Source organism: Erpetoichthys calabaricus, chromosome 8, assembly GCF_900747795.2.
Source record: "Erpetoichthys calabaricus chromosome 8, fErpCal1.3, whole genome shotgun sequence".
Classification (NCBI taxonomy): Eukaryota; Metazoa; Chordata; class Cladistia; order Polypteriformes; family Polypteridae; genus Erpetoichthys; species Erpetoichthys calabaricus.
In genome coordinates this window covers 178,370,536-178,392,741 of record NC_041401.2, presented here as the reverse complement: position 1 = coordinate 178,392,741, position 22,206 = coordinate 178,370,536, and the positions used below count along the sequence as shown (strand labels likewise).

General features: G+C 38.1%; 1 protein-coding gene across 1 annotated transcript in view; it reads left to right on the top strand.

Annotated features, from left to right (window-relative positions):
• The window catches only part of ctnnbip1 (catenin, beta interacting protein 1), a 71,569-nt gene that overhangs the window by 13,511 nt on the left and 35,852 nt on the right, over nucleotides 1-22,206 (top strand). The window contains exon 2 of the mRNA XM_028807908.2: nucleotides 21,316-21,430. Coding sequence (XP_028663741.1) covers nucleotides 21,335-21,430 — 96 coding nt within the window. The 5' untranslated portion in view covers nucleotides 21,316-21,334. The remainder of the gene's footprint in view (nucleotides 1-21,315; nucleotides 21,431-22,206) is intronic.

Here is a 22,206-nt window from a genome sequence, read left to right as displayed (position 1 = left end):
AGACAAAGTGCAAGCTGGTTCTGTAGCCATTAATTGGCAGTAAACTGACAGCAAGATCCTTCTATTCCTCCTACCAAATTGCCACCATTTTCACTCCGCTGTTTGAACACAACGAAAATGCTAATTACTGCCAGACTCTCTGAAACAATCGTGATGGGGAAAGAAATTAAAGGCAAGAGCACTACTTAAGAATGCAGACTAATCAAAGCAACAATTAAAAATCAGGACAGCTTAGCAGCATCACCAGACACCGGAAGGCAGGGATGGGTTGGTGTCTCAACCAGGATGGGATGGTTCCTTGCTTGGCTGAAGGACCCTTGGAATGGGCGGAAGGTATCAATAGCAGGATGTCCTAACCTAGGTGGATGGTGTTCCACTTTCTGAATGCGATTATAAAATGAAAGGAGAGGGGTAGACTGCTTATCAGGGGCGTATCCCATGCGCTAGGTGATAGTATCCCTTGACTGGCTCACCCATGAGCATACCTGCTGGGCAACCTGGGAATTGTAATCCTCTTGTGCAGCCCTGTGAGGTGCTGTGGGTTTCCACCAAAGGGAGCTGTCGAGAGCAGGTATCACTACTTTGAGGGGCTTCTGCCCAAGCCCCAGTAGTGCTTCCTCTGTGTAGTATTATACCCCTGGGCCCAGCATAAAAGGAGCTGCATCACCTCACTCAGCAAGTCGAAGTCCAGAGAGGAAGAGGACAAAACTTGCCTGGGGAGGTTTGAAAGACGAAATAAAAAGGAAAAGATTGGTGCGTGTGTGTTATTGTCTGTACCTCTTTGAAGAAGCCTGTAAAGGTGCTGCCTTCAAAGTAAAAAGGTTATTTGAGCCTTGTGTTTGTGTAGTTGTCTCAAGGGCATGGGGTTCAGAGACGCCCCCTAATGGTCATATCTCTCTCTCTCTCTCTGTGTGTGTGTGTGTGTGTGTGTGTGTATATATATATATACTGTATATAATATATAAAATCATGGCATTCGTAGTCTGAATCACAATCTGATTGTATGGGTGGTTACCTACCAGGTAATGCTTGTGGTTGGTCTGCAAATCTGCAAACATCCGCCATGGTGCCCTCTTCAGTTGCGAGAAGCAGATCACAGAATGTGATTACGAGGCTTCGCTTCTGACGCTGACGTCCAAGGTTCGATCCCCGAGAGGGGGTGCAGTAAGTGTGTACACCTGATGAGCCCAGAATTAGGGCAAAACGTTTGTCACGTACTCTTCGCATTATTTGACAGTAAAACTATTCAACATATATATATTAGTATGTATTTGTAGCTAGTAGTCCACAAAGGAAGAACATGAATCACGTATCTTTAAAATAATTTTTTATTCCTAAGATAATGTCTTTCATTCTTTTTAGATTTCTTTGTATTACAGTGGGTGTGAATACTTCTGAACAGAGTCCTAACACAGCTCTGTTTATGCGATGATGGGTAATTGCTAGAAAAGTGTAACATTTTGTCTGCATAACATTCCTTGCGGTAAACACATGTAATTAAGGTGGCGTCATTACCTCTTTCAATGGAGATGTCCAGGAAATTTTTGCATAGGCTCCTAAATGCACAACGTGATCAAAAGAGACAGAATTACTATTGTGCCCCTTTTTCTAAATGGACATTTTGCTGTGCTTGTACAGGTATATTTAATGTAAGGAAATTTCTAATAATAAACAGCCTGCAACCTTTCCTCTGCACTAGTCAAATATGCTTTAATTTTGAATACACAGTTTTAAGTAAATGTGTTTTTAAAAATTTAATTTTTTTAAAATAATGTAATATAAGATGGTACAAACTTTAATCAGATTAATAACAGTCTAACAGTACCAGCCACAACATTCTAACGACTGATAGGTGAAGTGAACAACATTGATTTTCTCATTACAGTGGCACCTGTCAAGAGGTGGGATATATTAAGCAGCAAGTGAACAATCAATTCTTGAAATGATGTGTTGGAAGCAGGAAAAAAGGGCAAGCATAAGGATCTGAGCGACTTGGACTAGGACCAAATTGTGATGGTCAGATGACTTGTCAGAGCATCTCCAAAACCACACGACTGCAGTGGTTAGTACCTATCAAAAGTGGCCCAAGGAAGGACAGCCAGTAAATCGGTGCAGGGTCAGCGCAGACCCCATAGAAGAGCTACTGTAGCACAAGTTCCTGAAAAACTTAATGCTGGCCGTGAGAGGGAAAGGTGTCAGATCACACAGTGCATCGCAGCTTGTAGCATATAGAGCTGCATAACTACAGGCCAGCCATAGTTTTTCATATTGACTCTGTCCACTGCAAAAAGTGCTTACAATGGACAGATGAGCGTCAGACCTTGTTGTGTGGTACTTTGTAAAATCTCCACGTATTGCAGCTACCAGGCATCAGTCAGTGACATTGACCTTCCCCTAGCCCAGAATTGGACTCGTCTGTTGGATGTGGCATGCTACGCTGGCCTCTGATAAAACTCCTTTTGTGACCGTGTGTTATGCTACTTGTCTGAGTGTTACATTTCAGAGTGAACTTTTTTTCTTGAGTCAGCCAGACAGCTTTGACCTTCTATAGCCGTTGACACAGGGCAGTATGTGGAGTTTTGATTGCTATCCAGTTGGCCTGCCTGCCGTGTGCAAACCTGCTGTGTCCTCCTCTAGATAAACCTGTATGTGCCTTGAGAAGGCTTCAGCTGTTGGCAGCTCAGAGCAGCTTGACAACATTTGTTCAAGAACATCAATGCACAAAATCCTTCCTCCTCCACTTGAGCTTGGTGCGCTCCTAACATCTTGACTTTTAATAAAATGGCACATGCAGTAAGTGTGTGGTGTATACTAGGCGGAGTGGTGGCTCTGAGGCTAAGGATCTGCGCTGGTATCCCGAAGGTTGCCGGTTCGAATCCCCGTCACTGCCAAAAAGGCCACTGCTCTGCTGGGCCCTTGAGCAAGGCCCTTAACCTGTAATTGCTCCAGGGGCGCTGTACAATGGCTGACCCTGCGCTCTGACCCCAAGGGGTATGCGAAAACTACCAAATTCCTAATACAAGAAATTGTATAAGGCAAAATAAAGAACAAAAAAAAAAAAAAAATACTAGTACTGAAAACTATCATTTTGTTCATTTTGGTACCAGAAGTAAATGGTATTTTTCTTAGACCACTAGCTCAGTTGTTGCTCAGTGCGATGGAAACTCCAAGGGGACCTCCTCACTGTTTGATTTTAATGTACGTATCAAATCTAACTGGGTTCACCAAAGGACCCAAACCGCTCTTCAAAAAGCTTAATAGACCAAAGTGGGGGCTGCTGTTATTAATTTACGGAATGTTGGTGAATCAAGGAGTTTTGTAATTATATGGCAGAGTGGGGAGACGCACGTGTGTGTACATGCAGGCTGGGGGGGATCCAAAAAAACATGTAAGTGGTCATTTTCAAGCACCTTGTTCTTTACGGTTTGAAGTGTGATTGGAGCCAATTCAATTAACACTTGGAGGGCAGCGATATATCATCAGGGCAGTGTGGTGGTCAGTGCTGGTGCCACACGTCTGCAGGAGACTGGCTGTGACTCCTGGTCCAAGTGCTCCCTGCATGGAGTTTTCACTTTTCCTCTGCTTTTCCTCTCATATCTTTGTCATGAACTTGGGTTCATTTTAAATTTTTCCTGAAGGAAAAGACATTCTTCATCAATAGAAGAAAGCTTCTCTGTTGTGATTTTTTTTTTTTGGTAGCCTTTTTCAAAATCATGTTAAAATTATTAACATGATTATTTTTTAGGTTTACTGCAACACTGTGTTGTAAGTGGATTTGGCTGCTACACTCAGCTAGTCCTCTGGAGGTTGTGGGTTGTGTCACCATTGATGTGACAATATGAATAAACCACTCTTTTGATCTTCCCACTGTCCAACTTAGTGGATTCCTTCAGACATTATTTTGTACATATTTTCCTGATTTTATTGTTGGCTTTGCCCTCACTTACTTCTCTGATTTTTGTTCCTGATACCACCTTTGGTTTTGTTTGCTAAATCATTATAGTTAAAACTTCTTACTATGTGTGCCTTCCACACCCACTTCTGTCTGCAGTCTTCAAGGCCTGCATGTCAGGCAAATTGCCCTGGCACAGCTGGTTATGGGTCTGTGTGCCCTGCAGTGAACCCTTAACCTATCCATGGCTGTGTCCTGCTATGCCCCTGTGCCACCACGTAGGAGGACATTAGAACATGTAAATGGGGTGTAACATTCAGGTGTATTCCATGTCTTAGCTGACTAATATGAAATATGGAGCATTTTACTTTATTTAATCAATGTCATTAATTGAGTTATATGGAAAGATTGGAAGATCTGAGACTTTTCGGTTTAAGAAAATAGAGATTAAGAGGAGACATGATTGAAGTGTTAAAAATTACCAAAGGAATTAGTCTAGTGGATCAAGTTGATATCTTTAAAATGAGTTCAACAAGAACATAGGAGACAGTTGGAAACTTGTTAAGGGTAAAATTCACACAGGTATTAGTAAGTTTTTCTTTACACATATAACCAAAGACACATGGAATAAGTAGAGTGGTAGACAGTAAGACTTAAGGGACTTTCCAAACTCAGTTTTATTTTGGAAGAATTAAGTGGATAGGACTAGCGAGCTTTGTTGGGCTGAATGGCCTGCTCTTGTCCAGACTGTTCTAAAGTTCTGATTGCTGATCCGTATCAATTATTAAATAACCAGTAACCCAGGTACAATGCAGGGCTGTTTGTCCTTGTCACTGAACAGCAGTAAATTGGGTTGTAACACTTTAGTCTAGCATGATAGCAAGGACAGTGCATGGGTGGTGTGTGTGTTTGTTTTTGTAAAGGATAAGCAGTGAAGGAACACTTCACCCAAAAATTTAAAAATAAAAAAAATGTTTCTTACCCCATGTACTTTGTAGTCATGGCCGAGAAAAGTCTTTAGTCTCATGTTTTCATGGAGAATGAAGAGAAAAAAATGATCATATAACAGAACTTGGTGGTTACTAGTTCTGTACAGCAAGTGATGTGAAAAACGTCCATGGAAAAAGAACACCTGTAAAAATATAGTTAATGAATCTTTTAAAACCAGAAAAAGCTGTAATGCAATTAAGGATTAAGAATGATCAAAACTAGCAGCGTTTAACTAACTATATCAATTAACTTAGTCAATGTTTGAGAATATCTGTATATTTTGGTTAAGCAAATGGTGTAAACTGCTTTTTTAAATTAAACTTTATTCACAAGTAAATTAAATTAAACAGTATAACAGCTTGTAATTATGAGAAGCATTGTATTTTCTTTTTATGCTCTATATATTATTGGTAAATATTTTCTGTACATATTTTAATAGTTAAAGTATGTATTATAAGATCATTTTTTTAGTATATTTATGGTAATTAAACAATAAGCCTATAGCATTTCATTTTGTTAATAACACATGAACAGGTAACAGCTATGGTCTATTGTTTAATTATAGACATAAGGCTCCTATGTCTTTATGTAGGGTTTTAGTGTAATAAAAAACCTTAGAGATATAAATGGAAAAAAATAATGTGAGTCAGCCAATCCAGTAACATGAAATCCCTGATCGGTATCAGCCCTAAACAAACCTGATCAGACCACCCCCAGAGAGCACACAGCGGAGGGGAGTAGGTCTCACTTCTTGCCCACAGCAGGTGCACTTTTCACTCTTCTTACACCCCTGTGTGCAGCAGTGAGTTGGAGAGAACTAAGGTGGCATGGGGTGTTTGTTTTTCTCGCTCTCGCGGCACTGCACACCACAGTAAATGTATCATATAAAGACTACATGGAATTCCATTTGCATTAGTAGAATTGAGGGGGACATGAGTTCTCAGTGGGCATTTCCTTTTTTCTTGCATTGCTATCTGAAAGCGCAGTAGTATGGGAGACGGTCAGGCTGCAACGAGGTACTCGAGACAGATCAACATGATGAGAGGCTGCTCTTGCACATTATAGAAAAAGAAAACAAAGACCCCACATGATGAGTTATTTTAATTTCTACACTGTTTTCCTTTCATTTTATTTTGATACTCTTCTGCCAGCTTGTGTAAATTTGAATTTGCCTAAATTGAGGTGCTACTGTTAGTTACTTTAGCATTTGAAGTAGGCAGGTGCATAACAGACATTAGCAAAGAATGTTTAGCAATTATTTGAGTACTAGAAACATGCAGACCTCCAATCCTTCCAAGGTCTAGGATCCATCCCAGTAGTACGCGAGTACCAGCAGGTTACCATGCTGCATGTGTTTGACGCTCAGCCAATGCTGTCAAACTTCCTAAGGCTGTCATTCTTCCTATTATGTAATTGGCTTCTCCAATTTGCTTCACGATCAGTAGATGTTGCTGCTTTATTTCTTTTATCTACTATATCACCTTTTCTATTGGTTCACCATATGCAGTTTGCTGTAGGAAAGCCGCAAAATTTTCAGGGTTTGTGTAAGTTTCTGCTAGCCACAATAGTTGCTTCGCCAATGCGTATCATGTCATGAATCTTTGATTAAGATAAAACTTCTGACTTCAGTGCTACTCAAGTAATCGTGTGACAGATGGACAGACACAAACCTTAGAATTTTATTTAAAGATAAAACAAAGGAAAAAAACACAAGAAACACAACTGGGACAAAGTCAATTTTATGATATGTGAAAAATAAAAGACATATCTTCATCCCAATCTTGATGACTCTCGGCCACTAGAAGACAAGGAGGAAAATGCCAGTGAATGAATGCCACATAGCCATTTGAGCAGCATCCAGGATGGTGTACTCTGACTTTGGAATGAAGAGTCATCTTAGTTCAGATCTCATTTGCTTCATTAGGTTATATACAGTACAGCGAGTGTGACAGTATGACCATACTGTATTTCCTCCTCTTTTGAATTACATAGATTGAGATTACATAGGTGATGGATTTACAAGGAAGAGTCAAAAAGTACAGTACTGGTAACTAAGACCAGATGCACGTAACAGGTCCATCACTTCTCCACATCGTCTCACTATATGTCAATGCACTTCTTGTATCTTTCCACTAACTTCTTCATTCCTTGGCGGAAGAAGCTTTTTGTCTGCTCCAGAATCCAGGTCTGCACTTCTTCCTTAACCTTATCATCAGAGGTGAACCTGCAACTGCGTAGAGCCTCTTTCAGTGGACTGAAGATGTGATGGTCACATGGTGCGAGATCAGGGCTGTAAGGGAGATGTGGAAGATGTTCAAGCCATGGCTGTTGCAGCTGCCCTATGGGGATGTGTGTTGTCATGTGTGTTGGTCTATTTTTTGGCAGCATTCCACTACTTAGGCGGAGTGGTGACTCTGAGGCTAAGGATCTGTGCTGGTATCCAAAAGGTTGCCGGTTCGAATCCCCGCCCCTGCCAAAAGAGATCCTACTCTGCTGGGCCCTTGAGCAAGGCCCTTAACCTGTAATTGCTCCAGGGGCGCTGTACAATGGCTGACCCTGCGCTCTGACCCCAAGGGGTATGCGAAAACTAACAAATTCCTAATACAAGAAATTGTATAAGGCGAAATAAAGAACAAAAACAAAAAAAAAAAAAAAACTTTTGATGTGAATTGCAGGTTTCTGTTTCTGTCTTTAAGCATAGCACAGTATGTTGCATTGGTCACTGATTGTCCGTGTTCCTGAAAATTCAGTGTCCCAAATCATCATGATTTTCTTGGCAGAGGGCTATCATTTGAAAGTTTTTCTTTACTGGAGAAGACGAGTGTTTCTACTGCATGCTTTGCCTCTTACTTTCTAGCTCACCTGTGTCTCATCTCCGCTCCAAAACACTCAGATTTTCTTCATAACGTTTCAGGAATCACGTCATAACATTAATGCACTATTGCTTGTGCAGATCATTAAGCTGTTTGGATTCCCATCTTGTGAAAATTCACAGTACCCCAAGTCATCACACACACTATGGTTTGTGCAGATCCATAGCTGATCTCCAAAATTTGCAGCAACAGTGGACACCATCTGTCAGTCTTCTCCCATGAAGGCAGTTGCCATGTCAATGTGGGCTTGTGTGCACAATGTTGATGGTCGACCCAGCTCGACCTTCAACAGTTACACCTGTTCTCCCAGCATTAAACCTTTCTGCCCATTCATAAATGTTTTGCTGAGTCGGGCTGTTTTCACTTCCGTACTAAGACAACATCTTTTGGCGAATTTCATTAAGTTTCACTCCATTAGCCCTCCAAAAAATCTGACTGCTGTGTGTTCTTCAACAATGGTGCAACCCCATGGCAGAGCATCCATGTTCATTTGACCTTGGCCATAACTAGACTAATGGCACATCACTGCACTGTGTGTATTCTAATTACCAATAATCCTTGAGATGAGTGTTGTATTGCATCAGCTTTATATGTTGCAGTTACCACGTAATTTTCAAATTGCCTTTGTTTTTTGATTTACCCTCATACATGACTGGTCATGGTGCTGTTGCATGTTAATCTCTCTCTCTATTTCTATCTCTCTGTCATATAGTGTCGTTTCACATATCTGTCTATCTTATAGTGCCTTTCATATTGTTAGGCCCTTCTTTTGGTCTTTCATGATAGATAAAGGATGCTGTTCCTAAGTTGTCTTTTAACATTTTTTAAATTTATGATGCTTATGAGACTAAGGTCTTCAGCTGGTAAGATGGTGCTGTCATACGGTGAGTGCGATTTGCTCAGGATGTTTGTTGGTCTGGTGAAGGCCAGGATTTATTGGGCATACAAATTCTATAAAATGACGTTTAATGTGGAGACGTTGTGTAAAAGGGTGGTGTATCCATGAGGCACTTTCTAAACTTTGCAAAAATTAACTTATTTGAAATGTTGGATTTGTTTGTGAGGAGATGTGCTGTGTTGTCCTTTATTTTTGTTATACTGATGGGGAAAGATGGATTGACTTTTGGTTTTTAATGCTGGTTTTAAGATTTCTTTCTCTCTTTTTCGTTCTTCCTTTCTTTCTTCTTCCTAAAAATAGATAACAGTTATTCTATTCTGTGTTGCTCCCCTCCCAGATGGATTAAATAAACTTGGCCTGCAGCTGCTATGATTGAAGGTCATGAGTCATTAAATGAGAAATCCAGGAGGGGAGGCTTACTCAGTATTCAGTGCCACAGCATTTCCCTACCGCATTTTTTTTTTTTTTGGCATGATCAAGATTGCTAGGCAAGGGATTCTTCATTTTTTATTTATATAGTTATCTTGTTTATTTATTTGTTTAATTTAACTGAAGCAGATCTCCTGACCACTGAGCAGTTTGATTTAATCTCTTTCAGCCAAGAGTTGATTGACATGCTGTAGCAGCCTGCAGTAGTCCTGTGCCCTGTGCTCTTCGTTTTATGACTTAACTAGCAAAATACCCGCGCTTCGCAGCGGTGAAGTAGTGTGTTAAAGAGATTATGAAAAAGAAAAGGAAACATTTTAAAAATAACGTAACATGATTGTCAATGTAATTGTGTTGTTATTGTTATGAGTGTTGCTGTCTTATATATATATATAATATACACACACATAAATATAAATATACATATACATATATACATATCTACATATATACACATATCTACATATACATATATATATATATATACATATACACATCCACATATATATATACATATATATATATATATATATATATATATATATATATATATATATATATACACACATACACACACATATATACATATACACATACATACACATACATGTATGTATATATATATATATATACACACAGACACATATATATACATATATATTTACATATCTACATATATACACATATCTACATATATATATATATATATATATATATATATATACATATCTACATATATATACTGTATATGTAATTGTGTTGTCATTGTGATGAGTGTTGCTGTCATATATATATATATAATATATACACACACACACATAAACATATATATACATACACATATCTACATATACACATATCTACATATATATATCTACATATATATATCTACATATATATATATATATCTATATATCTACATATATATATATATATCTACATATCTACATATATATATATATATATATATATATATATATATCTACATATAATATATATATATATATATAATATATACACACACACATATACACATCCACATATATATACATATGTCAACATATATATACACATACATACACACACACATACATATATATATATATCTACATATATATACATATATATATATATATATCTACATATTTATATATATATGTGTGTGTGTGTGTGTATATATATATATATATATATATATATATATATATATATGTATATATGTATATGTGTATATATATGTATATATATATATAATATATATGTATATATATATATAATATATGTGTGTATATATACATATCTATATCTATATATATATATATATATCTATACACATATATATATATATATATATATATATATATATATATATATATATATATATATATATATATATATATATATATATATATCTATAATAATAAAAGGCAAAGCCCTCACTGACTGACTGACTGACTCACTGACTGACTGACTCACTCATCACTAATTCTCCAACTTCCCGTGTAGGTGGAAGGCTGAAATTTGGCAGGCTCATTCCTTACAGCTTACTTACAAAAGTTAGGCAGTTTTCATTTCAAAATTATACGCGTAATGGTCATAACTGGAACCTCTTTTTTGTCCATATACTGTAATGGTAGGCAGCAAGATGGCCGTAGGAGACTGAGTTGCGTGTCGCGTCATCACGCCTCCCACGTAATCACGTGAACTGACTGTGAACTCAGTACGTAGAAAAGAAGGAGGAGCCCCAAAGAGCGCAGAAGAAAACATTCATTACACAATTGACAAGGCAGCGAAACAATGAGAAGCGAGTGAGTGACGCATACAAGCATCTTCATAAGACACGAGGTATAAAAAAGCACGGTGTAAACCGTAAGTCTAAATTAACTTTATAGAAACGCTCCCGCTGCCGTTTGCAATACCATATTCGCGAGATACAAGTTTAATGAGAACACACGAGGTATAAAAAAGCACGGTGTAAACCGTAACCTTAACTTTATAGAAACGCTCCCGCTGCCGTTTGCAATGACATATTCGCGAGATACAAGTTTAATGAGAAGACACGAGGTATAAACGAGAGTTTGCATCACTTTGTAACAGAGTTAAAATTGCTGTAGCGAGAAACTTTTAACTGCCGGGTCTTAGCTAACATTAAATAAACCCGTGGACATCGCAACATCACACAAGAGAGTGGCTCACGTGAAGTGACTGAACGCAGCAGGAGTGATCACTTCCATGAATCAAACCTGTTCAAAAAACACATTACACAATTGATAAGGTAGGAAAAGAATATGAAACAAGGCACGGTATAAACCGTAACTTTAAGTTTATAGAAACGCTGCCGTTTGCAATACCATATTCGCCCCTGCGAAGTGCGGTGATTTTGCTATATATATTAAACTATTTCAACCATTGTATGATCTGCTTCTCACAACTGAAAGAGGGCACCGTGGCAGAAGTTAGCCGACTTGCTCACCAACCACAAGCGTTACCTGGTAGGTAACCACCCATACAATCAGATTGTGAATCAGACTACGAATGCCTGCAATGTAATTACCCCGATCTACATGCTGTCAAATGAACGAACCTCACGCCGTGGCACAACGTTAGGGGCTTCGCCTCTACGTCCGAGGATTGATTCCCGTAAGGGAGTGCAGTGACTGTGTACTCCTGATGAGCCCACAATTACGGCGAAACACGTGTCGCATACTATGCATCTTCAAAGCACGGTGTAAACAGTAAGTTTAAATTGAGTTTATAGAAACGCTCCCGCTGCCGTTTGCAATACCATATTAGATGACTTTGTAACACAGTTAAAATTGCTGGAGCGATAAATTTTTAACTGCCGGGTCATGTCGCGTGTTCTTGGGTAGGTACACCAAAAAATGTATACATTTATGCATGTAATGGGCAAACAAAAAATGTACTATACCCGAAAGCACTACAGTAGTACTCAATGTATCTTTACTTCTTAAATGTTAATGTTTTACTGTTTAATAATTTATACGCTTCTTATATGTTATTCAGATTCTTTTATCAAAATACCAGTAACAGCGCACTGCACGATAACGTGGAGTGAATACACTTGACATGACCATCCATCCATCCATTTTCCAACCCGCTGAATCCAAACAGGGTCACGGGGGTCTGCTGGAGCCAATCCCAGCCAACACAGGGCACAAGGCAGGGAACCAATCCCGGGCAGGGTGCCAACCCACCGCAGGACACACACAAACACACCCACACACCAAGCACACACTAGGGCCAATTTAGAATCGCCAAACCACCTAACCTGCATGTCTTTGGATCGTGGGAGGAAACCGGAGCACCCGGAGGAAACCCACGCAGACACGGGGAGAACATGCAAACTCCACGCAGGGAGGACCCGGGAATCGAACCCAGGTCCCCAGGTCTCCCAACTGCGAGGCAGCAGCGCTACCCACTGCGCCACCGTGCCGCCCTTGACATGACCATTCATAGTATTTATCCTCTTTCTCTGTACGTTTACCATTCGTTTGCTCAGAGGTTGATGCGCTTGCTGCTTAATGAGCAGCTCTTGACCCTAGCGTCCCGCTGCTTCTCTTCTTTCGTCGGCATCTTTTCCCGTTAAAACTGATTTTTTTTAAAACTTAGTATGTTTTCTTTAATTTTTCAGTTAAGCTGGCACTTAAGTCTTCAATCTGCCTCAAGAATGATTAGCGAAGGTGGTAGACAATGAAAACGTCAGCCTTACTCATCCGTCACGCACGCACTGGTGCGCGCAGCTGTGAGTTGATTCTACAATAAAATAAAATAAAGATAAAAAGAGTAATAACTTGCAGCACCGCTATTCAATTACACTTGCCTAACGCCTCTCCTAAGGGGAAATACTGTGGGATCTGGGCATCCGTCAAAGCAGCAATCACAAGCCCGATTAGAAAGCGGGAAGCTGTGATTTGTCGTCTCCCTCCCATGTAACAATCACAGCCCGTGTTGCAACGCACTATGTATGTATATGTATATATGTGTATGTGTGTGTATATGTATGTGTGTATATATATATATATATATATATATATATATATATATATATATATGTGTGTGTTCATATGTGTGGGAAAGCGAATAGTAGACGTGACGTAGTATCTATGTACCAAATTTCAAGTCAATAGGTGAAACGGTTTGCGAGATACAGCTGATTTAAAATCCTGGACAGACAAACGAATAGCCACGGTACTGTTTTATAGAAGAACATTTTAATGTTTAATAATTTATATTTATATGCAATGTGCTTCTTATATATTACTTCATATTCTCAAATGATAATGATGTTAATGTTGTTTATATTGATTTCTATGTTATTGCAAGTGCTCTTTATTTGTGGAAAAATAAATTTGGCAATTAAACTTATTTTATACATACATTTTATTTTTTTCTCTTGCACTCAGTGAGCGAATCCACTCGGTAATCAGCTCTATATATATATATATATATATATATATATATATATATATATATATATATATATATATATATATATATATATATATATATATATGTATGTATGTGTATATATATATGTGTGTGTGTATATATATATATATATATATATATATATATATATATATATGTAGATATATATGTAGATATACAAATATGTATATATATGTATATGTGTCTGCATGTGTGTGTATATATGTATGTATATATATATATATATATATATATATATATATATATATATACATACATATATACATATATATATATATATATATATACATACATATATACACACACATGCAGACACATATATATATATATACATATTTGTATATCTATATATATATATATATATATATATATATATATATATATATATATATATATATAGATATATATATATATATATATATATATATAGATATACAAATATGTATATATATGTATATGTGTCTGCATTTGTGTGTATATATGTATGTATATATATATATATATATATATGTATATATGTATGTATATATATATATATATATATATATATATATATATATATATATATATATATATATATAGATATACAAATATGTATATATATGTATATGTGTCTGCATGTGTGTGTATATATATATATATATATATATATATATATATATATATATATATATATATATATATATATATAAGTATGTGTATATATATGTTGATATATGTATATATATATGTGGATGTGTATATGTATATATTTATGTATATACAGTATGTTTATGTATATATATGTTTACATAACCTCTTTAACACACTACTTCTCCGCTGCGAAGCGCGGGTATTTTGCTAGTATATATATATATCAAAATACCCGCGCTTCGCAGCGGCGAAGTACTGCTTTAAAATTTTTATTAAGAAGAAAAGTAAACCTTTTTAAACCGAGGGAAAATGTATCAATAATTATTTGTTAAGGATCTCTTTGTATAGCACGTTGTCAGTTCGCTCCTCTGCTTGTAATATGACCAAGCTGTGTGGTAGCTAACTGTTGAGCATGCAACGTACAGTTGGCCATGTGAAAAGCAGTCCTGCCTCAAATCAATGCCAACCTTTTGTAGGGTCTGTCCCTGAGACTTATTAATTGTCATTGCGAAGCAGAGCCTTAGTGGAAATTGTAGGCGTTTGAATTGAAATGGGAGATCAGAGGGTATAACGGGGATGCGAGGAATAAAAACTCTCTCCCCTGAGCCACCGCCAGTAAAAATAGTTGCCTCAATGAGGTTGTTTTGCAGACATGTGACCTGAAGTCTCGTGCCGTCACAAAGTTTCAGTGGCTGTACGCAAATCCACAATCGGTTTCATATTCTGTTCGTACCTTATCAATTGTGTTATTTGTTTTTTGAACAGGTTTGATTCATCGAAGTGATCACTCCTGCTGCGTTCAGTCACTTCACATGAGCCGCTCTCTTGTGTGATGTTGCGATGTCCACGGGTTTATTAAATGTTAGCTAAGACCCGGCAGTTAAAAGTGTCTTCTCATTAAACTTGTATCTCGCGAATATGGCATTGCAAACGGCAGTGGGTCAGTTCACGTGCTTACGTGGGAGGCGTGATGACGCGATATATTTTGATATACAGTATATCAAAATACCCGCGCTTCGCAGCGGCGAAGTACTGCTTTAATATTTTTATTAAGAAGAAAAGTAAACCGTTTTAAACTGAGGGAAAATGAATCAATAATTATTTGTTAAGGATCTCTTTGTATATCACGGTGTCAGTTCGCCCCTCTAGTTGTAATATGACCAAGCTGTGTGCTGAGCTTACTCTTGAGCATGCAACGTACAGTTTGCTATGTGAAAATCAGTCTTGCCTCAAATCAATGCCAACCTTTTGTAGGGTCTGTCCCTGAGACTTATTAATTGTCATTGCGAAGCAGAGCCTTAGTGGAAATTGGAGGCGTTTGAATTGAAATGGGAGATCAGAGGGTATAACAGGGATGCGAGGAATAAAAACTCTCTCCCCTGAGCCACCGCCAGTAAAAAATAGTTGCCTCAATGACGTTCTTTTGCAGACACGTGACCTGAAGTCTCGTGCCGTCACAAAGTTTCAGTGGCTATACGCAAATCCACAATCGGTTTCATATTGTTTTCGTACCTTATCAATTGTGTAATGTGTTTTTTGAACAGGTTTGATTCATCGAAGTGATCACTCCTCCTGCATTCAGTCACTTCACGTGAGCCGCTGTTTTGTGTGATGTTGCGATGTCCATGGGTTTATTTAATGACCCGGCAGTTAAAAGTTTCTCGCTACAGCAATTTTAACTCTATTACAAAGTGATCCAAACTGTTGTTTATACCTCGTGTCTTCTCATTAAACTTGTATCTCGCGAATATGGCATTGCAAACGGCAGCGGGTCAGTTCATGTGCTTACGTGGGAGGCGTGATGACGCGATATATTTTGATATATATCAAAATACCCGCGCTTTGCAGCGGCGAAGTACTGCTTTAAAAATTTTATTAAGAAGAAAAGTAAACCTTTTTAAACTGAGGAAAATGAACCGGTTGTAATATGACCAAGCTGTGTGCTGAGTTTACTCTTGAGCATGAAATCTAACGTGGTTTGTGCCCTTCAGAATGAAAACAGTTTGCATTTACCTCTTTAATAAAAGGCAAGCTTTTAAGCCTGAGAAATCACCCCGTAAATGCACACGTTTAATTGCACATGTTAATATGTATACTTACACAGTATTAAAAGACACTCAACAATTAACGTTATTTACCTTTGTTCCCGCGTTTGATAAAAGGCGAGCTTTTAAGCCTGAGAAATCACCCCGTAAATGCACACGTTTAATTGCACATGTTAATATGTATACTTACACAGTATTAAAAGACACTCAACAATTAACGTTATTTACCTTTGTTCCCGCGTTTGATAAAAGGCGAGCTTTTAAGCCTGAGAAATCACCCCGTAAATGCACACGTTTAATTGCACATGTGTTAATATGTATGCTTACACAGTATTAAGACACTCAAAAATTAACGTCATTTACCTTCGTTCCCGCATTTGACTCATGCTGTAAATCTCTTCCTTGTTTTTAGTTCACGTGATTACGTAGGAGGCGTGATGACGCGATACGTGACTCCGCCTCCTCCATTAGAGTATATGGACAAAAAACAGGTTCCAGTTATGACCATTACACGTAGAATTTCGAAATGAAACCTGCCTAATTTTTGTAAGTAAGCTGTAAGGAATGAGCCTGCCAAATTTCAGCCTTCTACCTACACGGGAAGTTGGAGAATTAGTGATGAGTCAGTCAGTGAGGGCTTTGCCTTTTATTAGTATAGATTCTTGCCTGTCTCTGGTCCCATGCATGATTCACATAGAGCTGTCATTTAAGAAGATGGAGTCCGCCCTCCATATAGAAAGCATCATGATGGTGTCAAATCTGAGACTTCTTCATTCCCATATTGTCTACTGAGGGATAGGCTGTAGTGCCCCCTTGGCCCTGAATTGGATTAAGTGGGTTTGAGAATGCCTCGATGCATGCTCAATAATCCAGGTAAGGAAATTCTAGAAAGTTGATTCAGTTTATCTGGACATAGTTCTTTTCCAGGGAAATCTACATCTGAGGCTGAATCTCAGGTGGTTCCTGTAGTCTGCCATCTTATGTGTTGTTTGCTCATACTCACGTACAAGCTTTAACTTTCTAGAATTTCCTTACCTGGATTATTGAGCATACATCGAGACATTTTGACTCACTTTGGCAAGAACTGTGTCCAGATAAAGTGAATCAACTTTCTAGAATGGGTTTGAGAATGTTATGTCATCTTACAGTGCACACTGAGATAGTGACCAATTGAGTTTCATCCTCCTGTAACTCAGGTATCTGGATTCAAGCGATAGGACCAACTCTGAAAGCCAGAGCCATCAGAGGCTCATTTAAAGGAACAGTCCGCTTACAAATGACATTTATTTGTTTGCTGCCCCCTGTTGTTTGTAGAGAAAAAGTTTTAATGTGATGTTTTCATGCAGTATGGAAATACCAAACGTTTTTATTGATCAGGTGTGAATGGGGACCAACACAAATACAGTGGGGCCTCGTACTTTGAACTTAATTTGTTTCAGGAAGTCATTTGAACTCTGAATATTTCAAAGTCTGAATCGGTTTTCCTCATTAGAAATAATGCAAATAATGCATTCCCAGACCCTGAACAAGACCCATATAATTTGTTCCCAGACATTAAACAATACCCATTTCTATAAACTTAAACAGAGAATACATATAATTGAAGGTAAAAATAACACAATTAAATGCCCTAAATAGTGAATTAAAACATGAAAACCATAAATAAAATATATAAATACTGTATAATAAAATGAGAATTGCATTTACTGTACCTTAATGAGGGAGTGGTGATGTCCTGTGTGGATTCCATGGTTGGTAGATAGGGGTTATTTATATAACCAAACACACCAAAAATAAAGTGAAAAAAGCACCTAAAACACACAAGTGTAACATGAGATGCTTTCACAGCGAGAGTGAGAGACGACTTGGGCGCATAAGATGATCTTTACGTTCGCTGTGTAAGCACCATCTGTTGCTTAATTTTTTCAAAGCACATGTAGTTTGAACGCAGAAGCGTCTTTCGAACTCCAGATCAAATTTCACTTGAATTTAGCGTTCAAACTCTGGTACGTTTGAAGTTAGAATCGTACGAGGCACCATTGTAATATGGAAACATCCATGTTACTTATTTTGCATGATCCAAATATCAAGTCATCCACTTGTTTGCTCACAACATCCCAAACGCATGTATTTTTATAAAATATTGTTAAACCACCTCCAAACAACACTATAATGAACAAAAAAGGACCAAACTCAAACACTAGTGCACTTCAGTTATCGTTTATGAGCTGTTCTGTCTGTCAACTTCCCTGTCTGTTCCAGATCTTCTCTTGACTTACACAGGTCCTCATAACTGCCATTTCTTAAGGAGATTTTGGACTGTGGAGATTGCTAGCTAGAAGTAATCAGATGTCTTGTTATAGCCTTCCCAGGCTGTGCAGGCACCGATCACCTGAATTTTCAGATCTCGGCCCATGCTTGTTGAGTGCTACACGATGTTTTAAGAGTCAGAAGAATTTGTTTGGCTCATCAGCTGACAGACAATTCCTAATGACAATTCTTGACCTGACCAATGCCCAATGAGTTTTGGGATTTTATAACTGAAAGCCATGTGCAAACTCATATTTCAAAATGCACACATGGAACAAGCAAATAAAAATGTACATGCTTACCACTCTGGCCTGGGAATCTTTTACAGCTACACCAGCCTACTGTCAAGAGCTTCTTACATGGGCCAGATTGTTATTTATTTCTATAAATAGCCCTCAGGCCGTCCACTCCTCTGTGTCATGCTTCAGACCTGGTCTGCAGGCTGTAGTTTGCCCACTCCTGTTATATATGATGGTATATATCATATGTGGGCTTTTTTTTCCCCCCCCAAAATCTAGGTTGGTCTTCTTTTAATACTTTGCTGTAGGGTTGCATGGTATAACAGTACTGGAATTTAACCTGTTTAGTCTTGAGTAGAGGAGACCTCATCCAGGTCTTCAAAATCCTCAAAGGCATTGCTAAAGCAAAACTAGCAGAATTCTTTCAACTTAAGAGTGAATGCATTTAAAACTGAAGGTAGGAAGCACTTATGCAGATTTATGGGACTCTGAAGCAAACTACTGTGTCCATTAAGTTGAAGCAGAAACCTGGACAACCATTGAGAAGTATCTGGATGAGGTATTGTGACAGTTTAACTAACTATGAGCTAAAGAAACCGAATGACCTCTTCTCGTCTGCCAAATTTCTGATGTTCTTATTTATTTATCTTTCCATATTTTTGTTTTACTTTTGTGAAGTATGCTTTAGTGCCATGACTCAGGAACAAGCTACTGAGACCTGGAGTTGAAGCCGAAACTTTGACAATCTTTAAGAAAAATCTGGATGAGATATTGGGGCAGCTTCACTATCAGCTAAACAAACAAGCTTGAATGGTCTCCCCGAATTTGTCAACTTTCTTTAAAACTAGGGGGCTTCGCTCGGCAACCCCCTCCCCAGCCTGCGCTACGCGCCCAGCTTCTTTGCGTCTCTGCCACTCACATATGTGGATTTCACTTTCACCAAACAACAAATCTTTTAATTCTCTCGGATAGGCCTTTTCATTGGGAAGAAACACTACTTTGATGGCTACACGAATTAGACGATCTACAAGTCTCAGACTTGAAGTTTAAATCTGAACAATATATTCAATCTCTTTTCGCTATTCCGTTATTCCACTGAGTAATAATTTCCGTTTGTTAGCGTTAATGCGATCTTTACTATCATTTTTTTGAGACTTTCGAATTTTCGTACTTCCATTATCTCTAACCTGCTCTGCATGTGTACTGTGCCAAAGTTTTTGAATTCTTTACGACCTTCTACTTTGTCATCTACTCTTTTTGTCTTATTTCCAGCCGTGGTCATGGTTAAATCTCTTGGCACAAAGTCTCATCTCGCGAGACTTGAAAGTACCTCTCTGAAAAAGTCACATCTCGTCCCAGGATTTTTTTTTATTATAATAGAGAGATATTGTAAAATAGTTACTTCTGGAATAATTAGTGCACATTGTAAACAAAGTGAATTAACTGAAGATGATTTCTCTCTCAAAGTATGAAGGAATCATTTATTTTTATTTGCCTTGATGAAATATTTTCCTGTGTTAAGTTTAAAATATGTGGGAATTTTAAAAGATAGCTGGGGTACTTTCAATCCTGTGCCAAGATTCAAGTCCTATACAACGACAAAATGTGGAAAGGGGGGGTTAAAGCTTTTTATAAGCTCTGTGTATACATCACAGAAATTAAAGCTTTGGAACCTGCAGATAAAATGAAAAGGGCCAGTAGGATCCTTTATTCTGATCCATTTACTATGATGCAGGTCTGTGTCCCTGATTTTGCAGGAGAGTCATGGAGGTCTAATATTGTGAACACGTTCTCATACTATTTGGAGCTCCAATTTATGACATTTCACCTTTCTAATTCAGGGCATTCACATGGATTTCTGGTCAGATTATTCAGAAAAATGTGTAGTCGCTCTTGCTTTGTTACTTGGTCTGCAAAAAATAAACATATAAATGGCATTTTCATGGAAATAGCAAAAAAATATTAAATGTGTTATCACTTCATTCAGAATGCACATCTACCACAAAATGGCATTTCTGCCCTGGTTATATGTTTTATTTTCCACAATTAACTAAGGTGAAAGGTCAGCGTTACATCACAATTTGGGCAATCTGGGTAGCGTTGTTTTTATCAAATTGTACCTCCGAGTTCGTAGTGTGTTCACATGGAATTTTTGACTAGGAAACTTGTATTCACCTTTTGTCCGAGAGCATGTGAACGCAGCATGAGGCCTTGTCTGCCACTCAGGATGCTGATGTCTTCCACCTGCTGTGGGTTCCCTTGGATCAAAATGGCAGTGATGCCAAGCACCACCAGAGATCCCTGAGAAATGAAAGAGAATATGAAAGGTTTAGTAAAACATCTGCTGCGGTTTTAAGAAGGTCTGCTTCATTTAGTTGAGTTGTATGATCTGTAGTATCAAGATTAATGATTTTTGTCGGGGGCAAAGCCATTCACAACCTGAACACCGTTTTTACTTGCCTCTGCAGCCGATGACGTCACATATAATATTTAATATATATTTCTGATGTTATTGATTTTTTTTGTTTGTTTCCTCCAGCGCCAGAGAAACAAAGGGGATGAACCGGGACGGTGCCCCTGGAAAATCTCCTGAGGAGATGTATATCCAGCAGAAAGTGAGAGTCTTACTCATGCTGAAGAAGATGGGATCAAATGTAAGTCAGAAGAGTACGTTAGTCTTGTAAAGAAGCAAAACAAATAGGATAAAGCTGCACTCATGTCCTGTGGGAATTTTTGGAGTTGCCATTGATGACATCACACTGTCCCAATTAGCTGTCTTCACTTGCATTTCTGTTTAGACTTTTGGGAGAATGTGAGGTTCCTGTTGTTTTCCTTCTCAATCCTCACAAAAATAAATTAGATTTAGCTATATATTTTTTTTTTTTTCATGTGAACAAGAAGTAAAGAAAAATATGTTTACTGGATATTGCATCATTCCAGATACAAAATGACTGCCAAATCCTATTTCTGGCTGAGTGAATTGTAATTTTTTAATCTACTGAAATAACGGTTGACGGTTATTTCCGGATTGTCCTTCTCGGAAGTAATCTTTGAAAAGGGTGTTTACATTACATTTTCCATGGAAAAGCTAATTTTCACCTCATTTACAAAAGTACATCAATGTAGCTTTAGAACAGGAATGGAAAGCATCCATCCATCCATTGTCCAACCCGCTATATCCTAACACAGGGTCACGGGGGGTCTGCTGGAGCCAGTCCCAGCCAACACAGGGCACAAGGCAGGAACAAACCCTGGGCAGGGCGCCACCGATTGGCACACACACACACACACCAAGCACAATTTAGAATCGCAGATGCACCTAATCTGCATGTCTTTGCACTGTGGGAGGAAACCGGAGCACCCGGAGGAAACCCACGCAGACACGGGGAGAACATGCAAACTCCACACAGGAAGGACCCTACTACTGCGC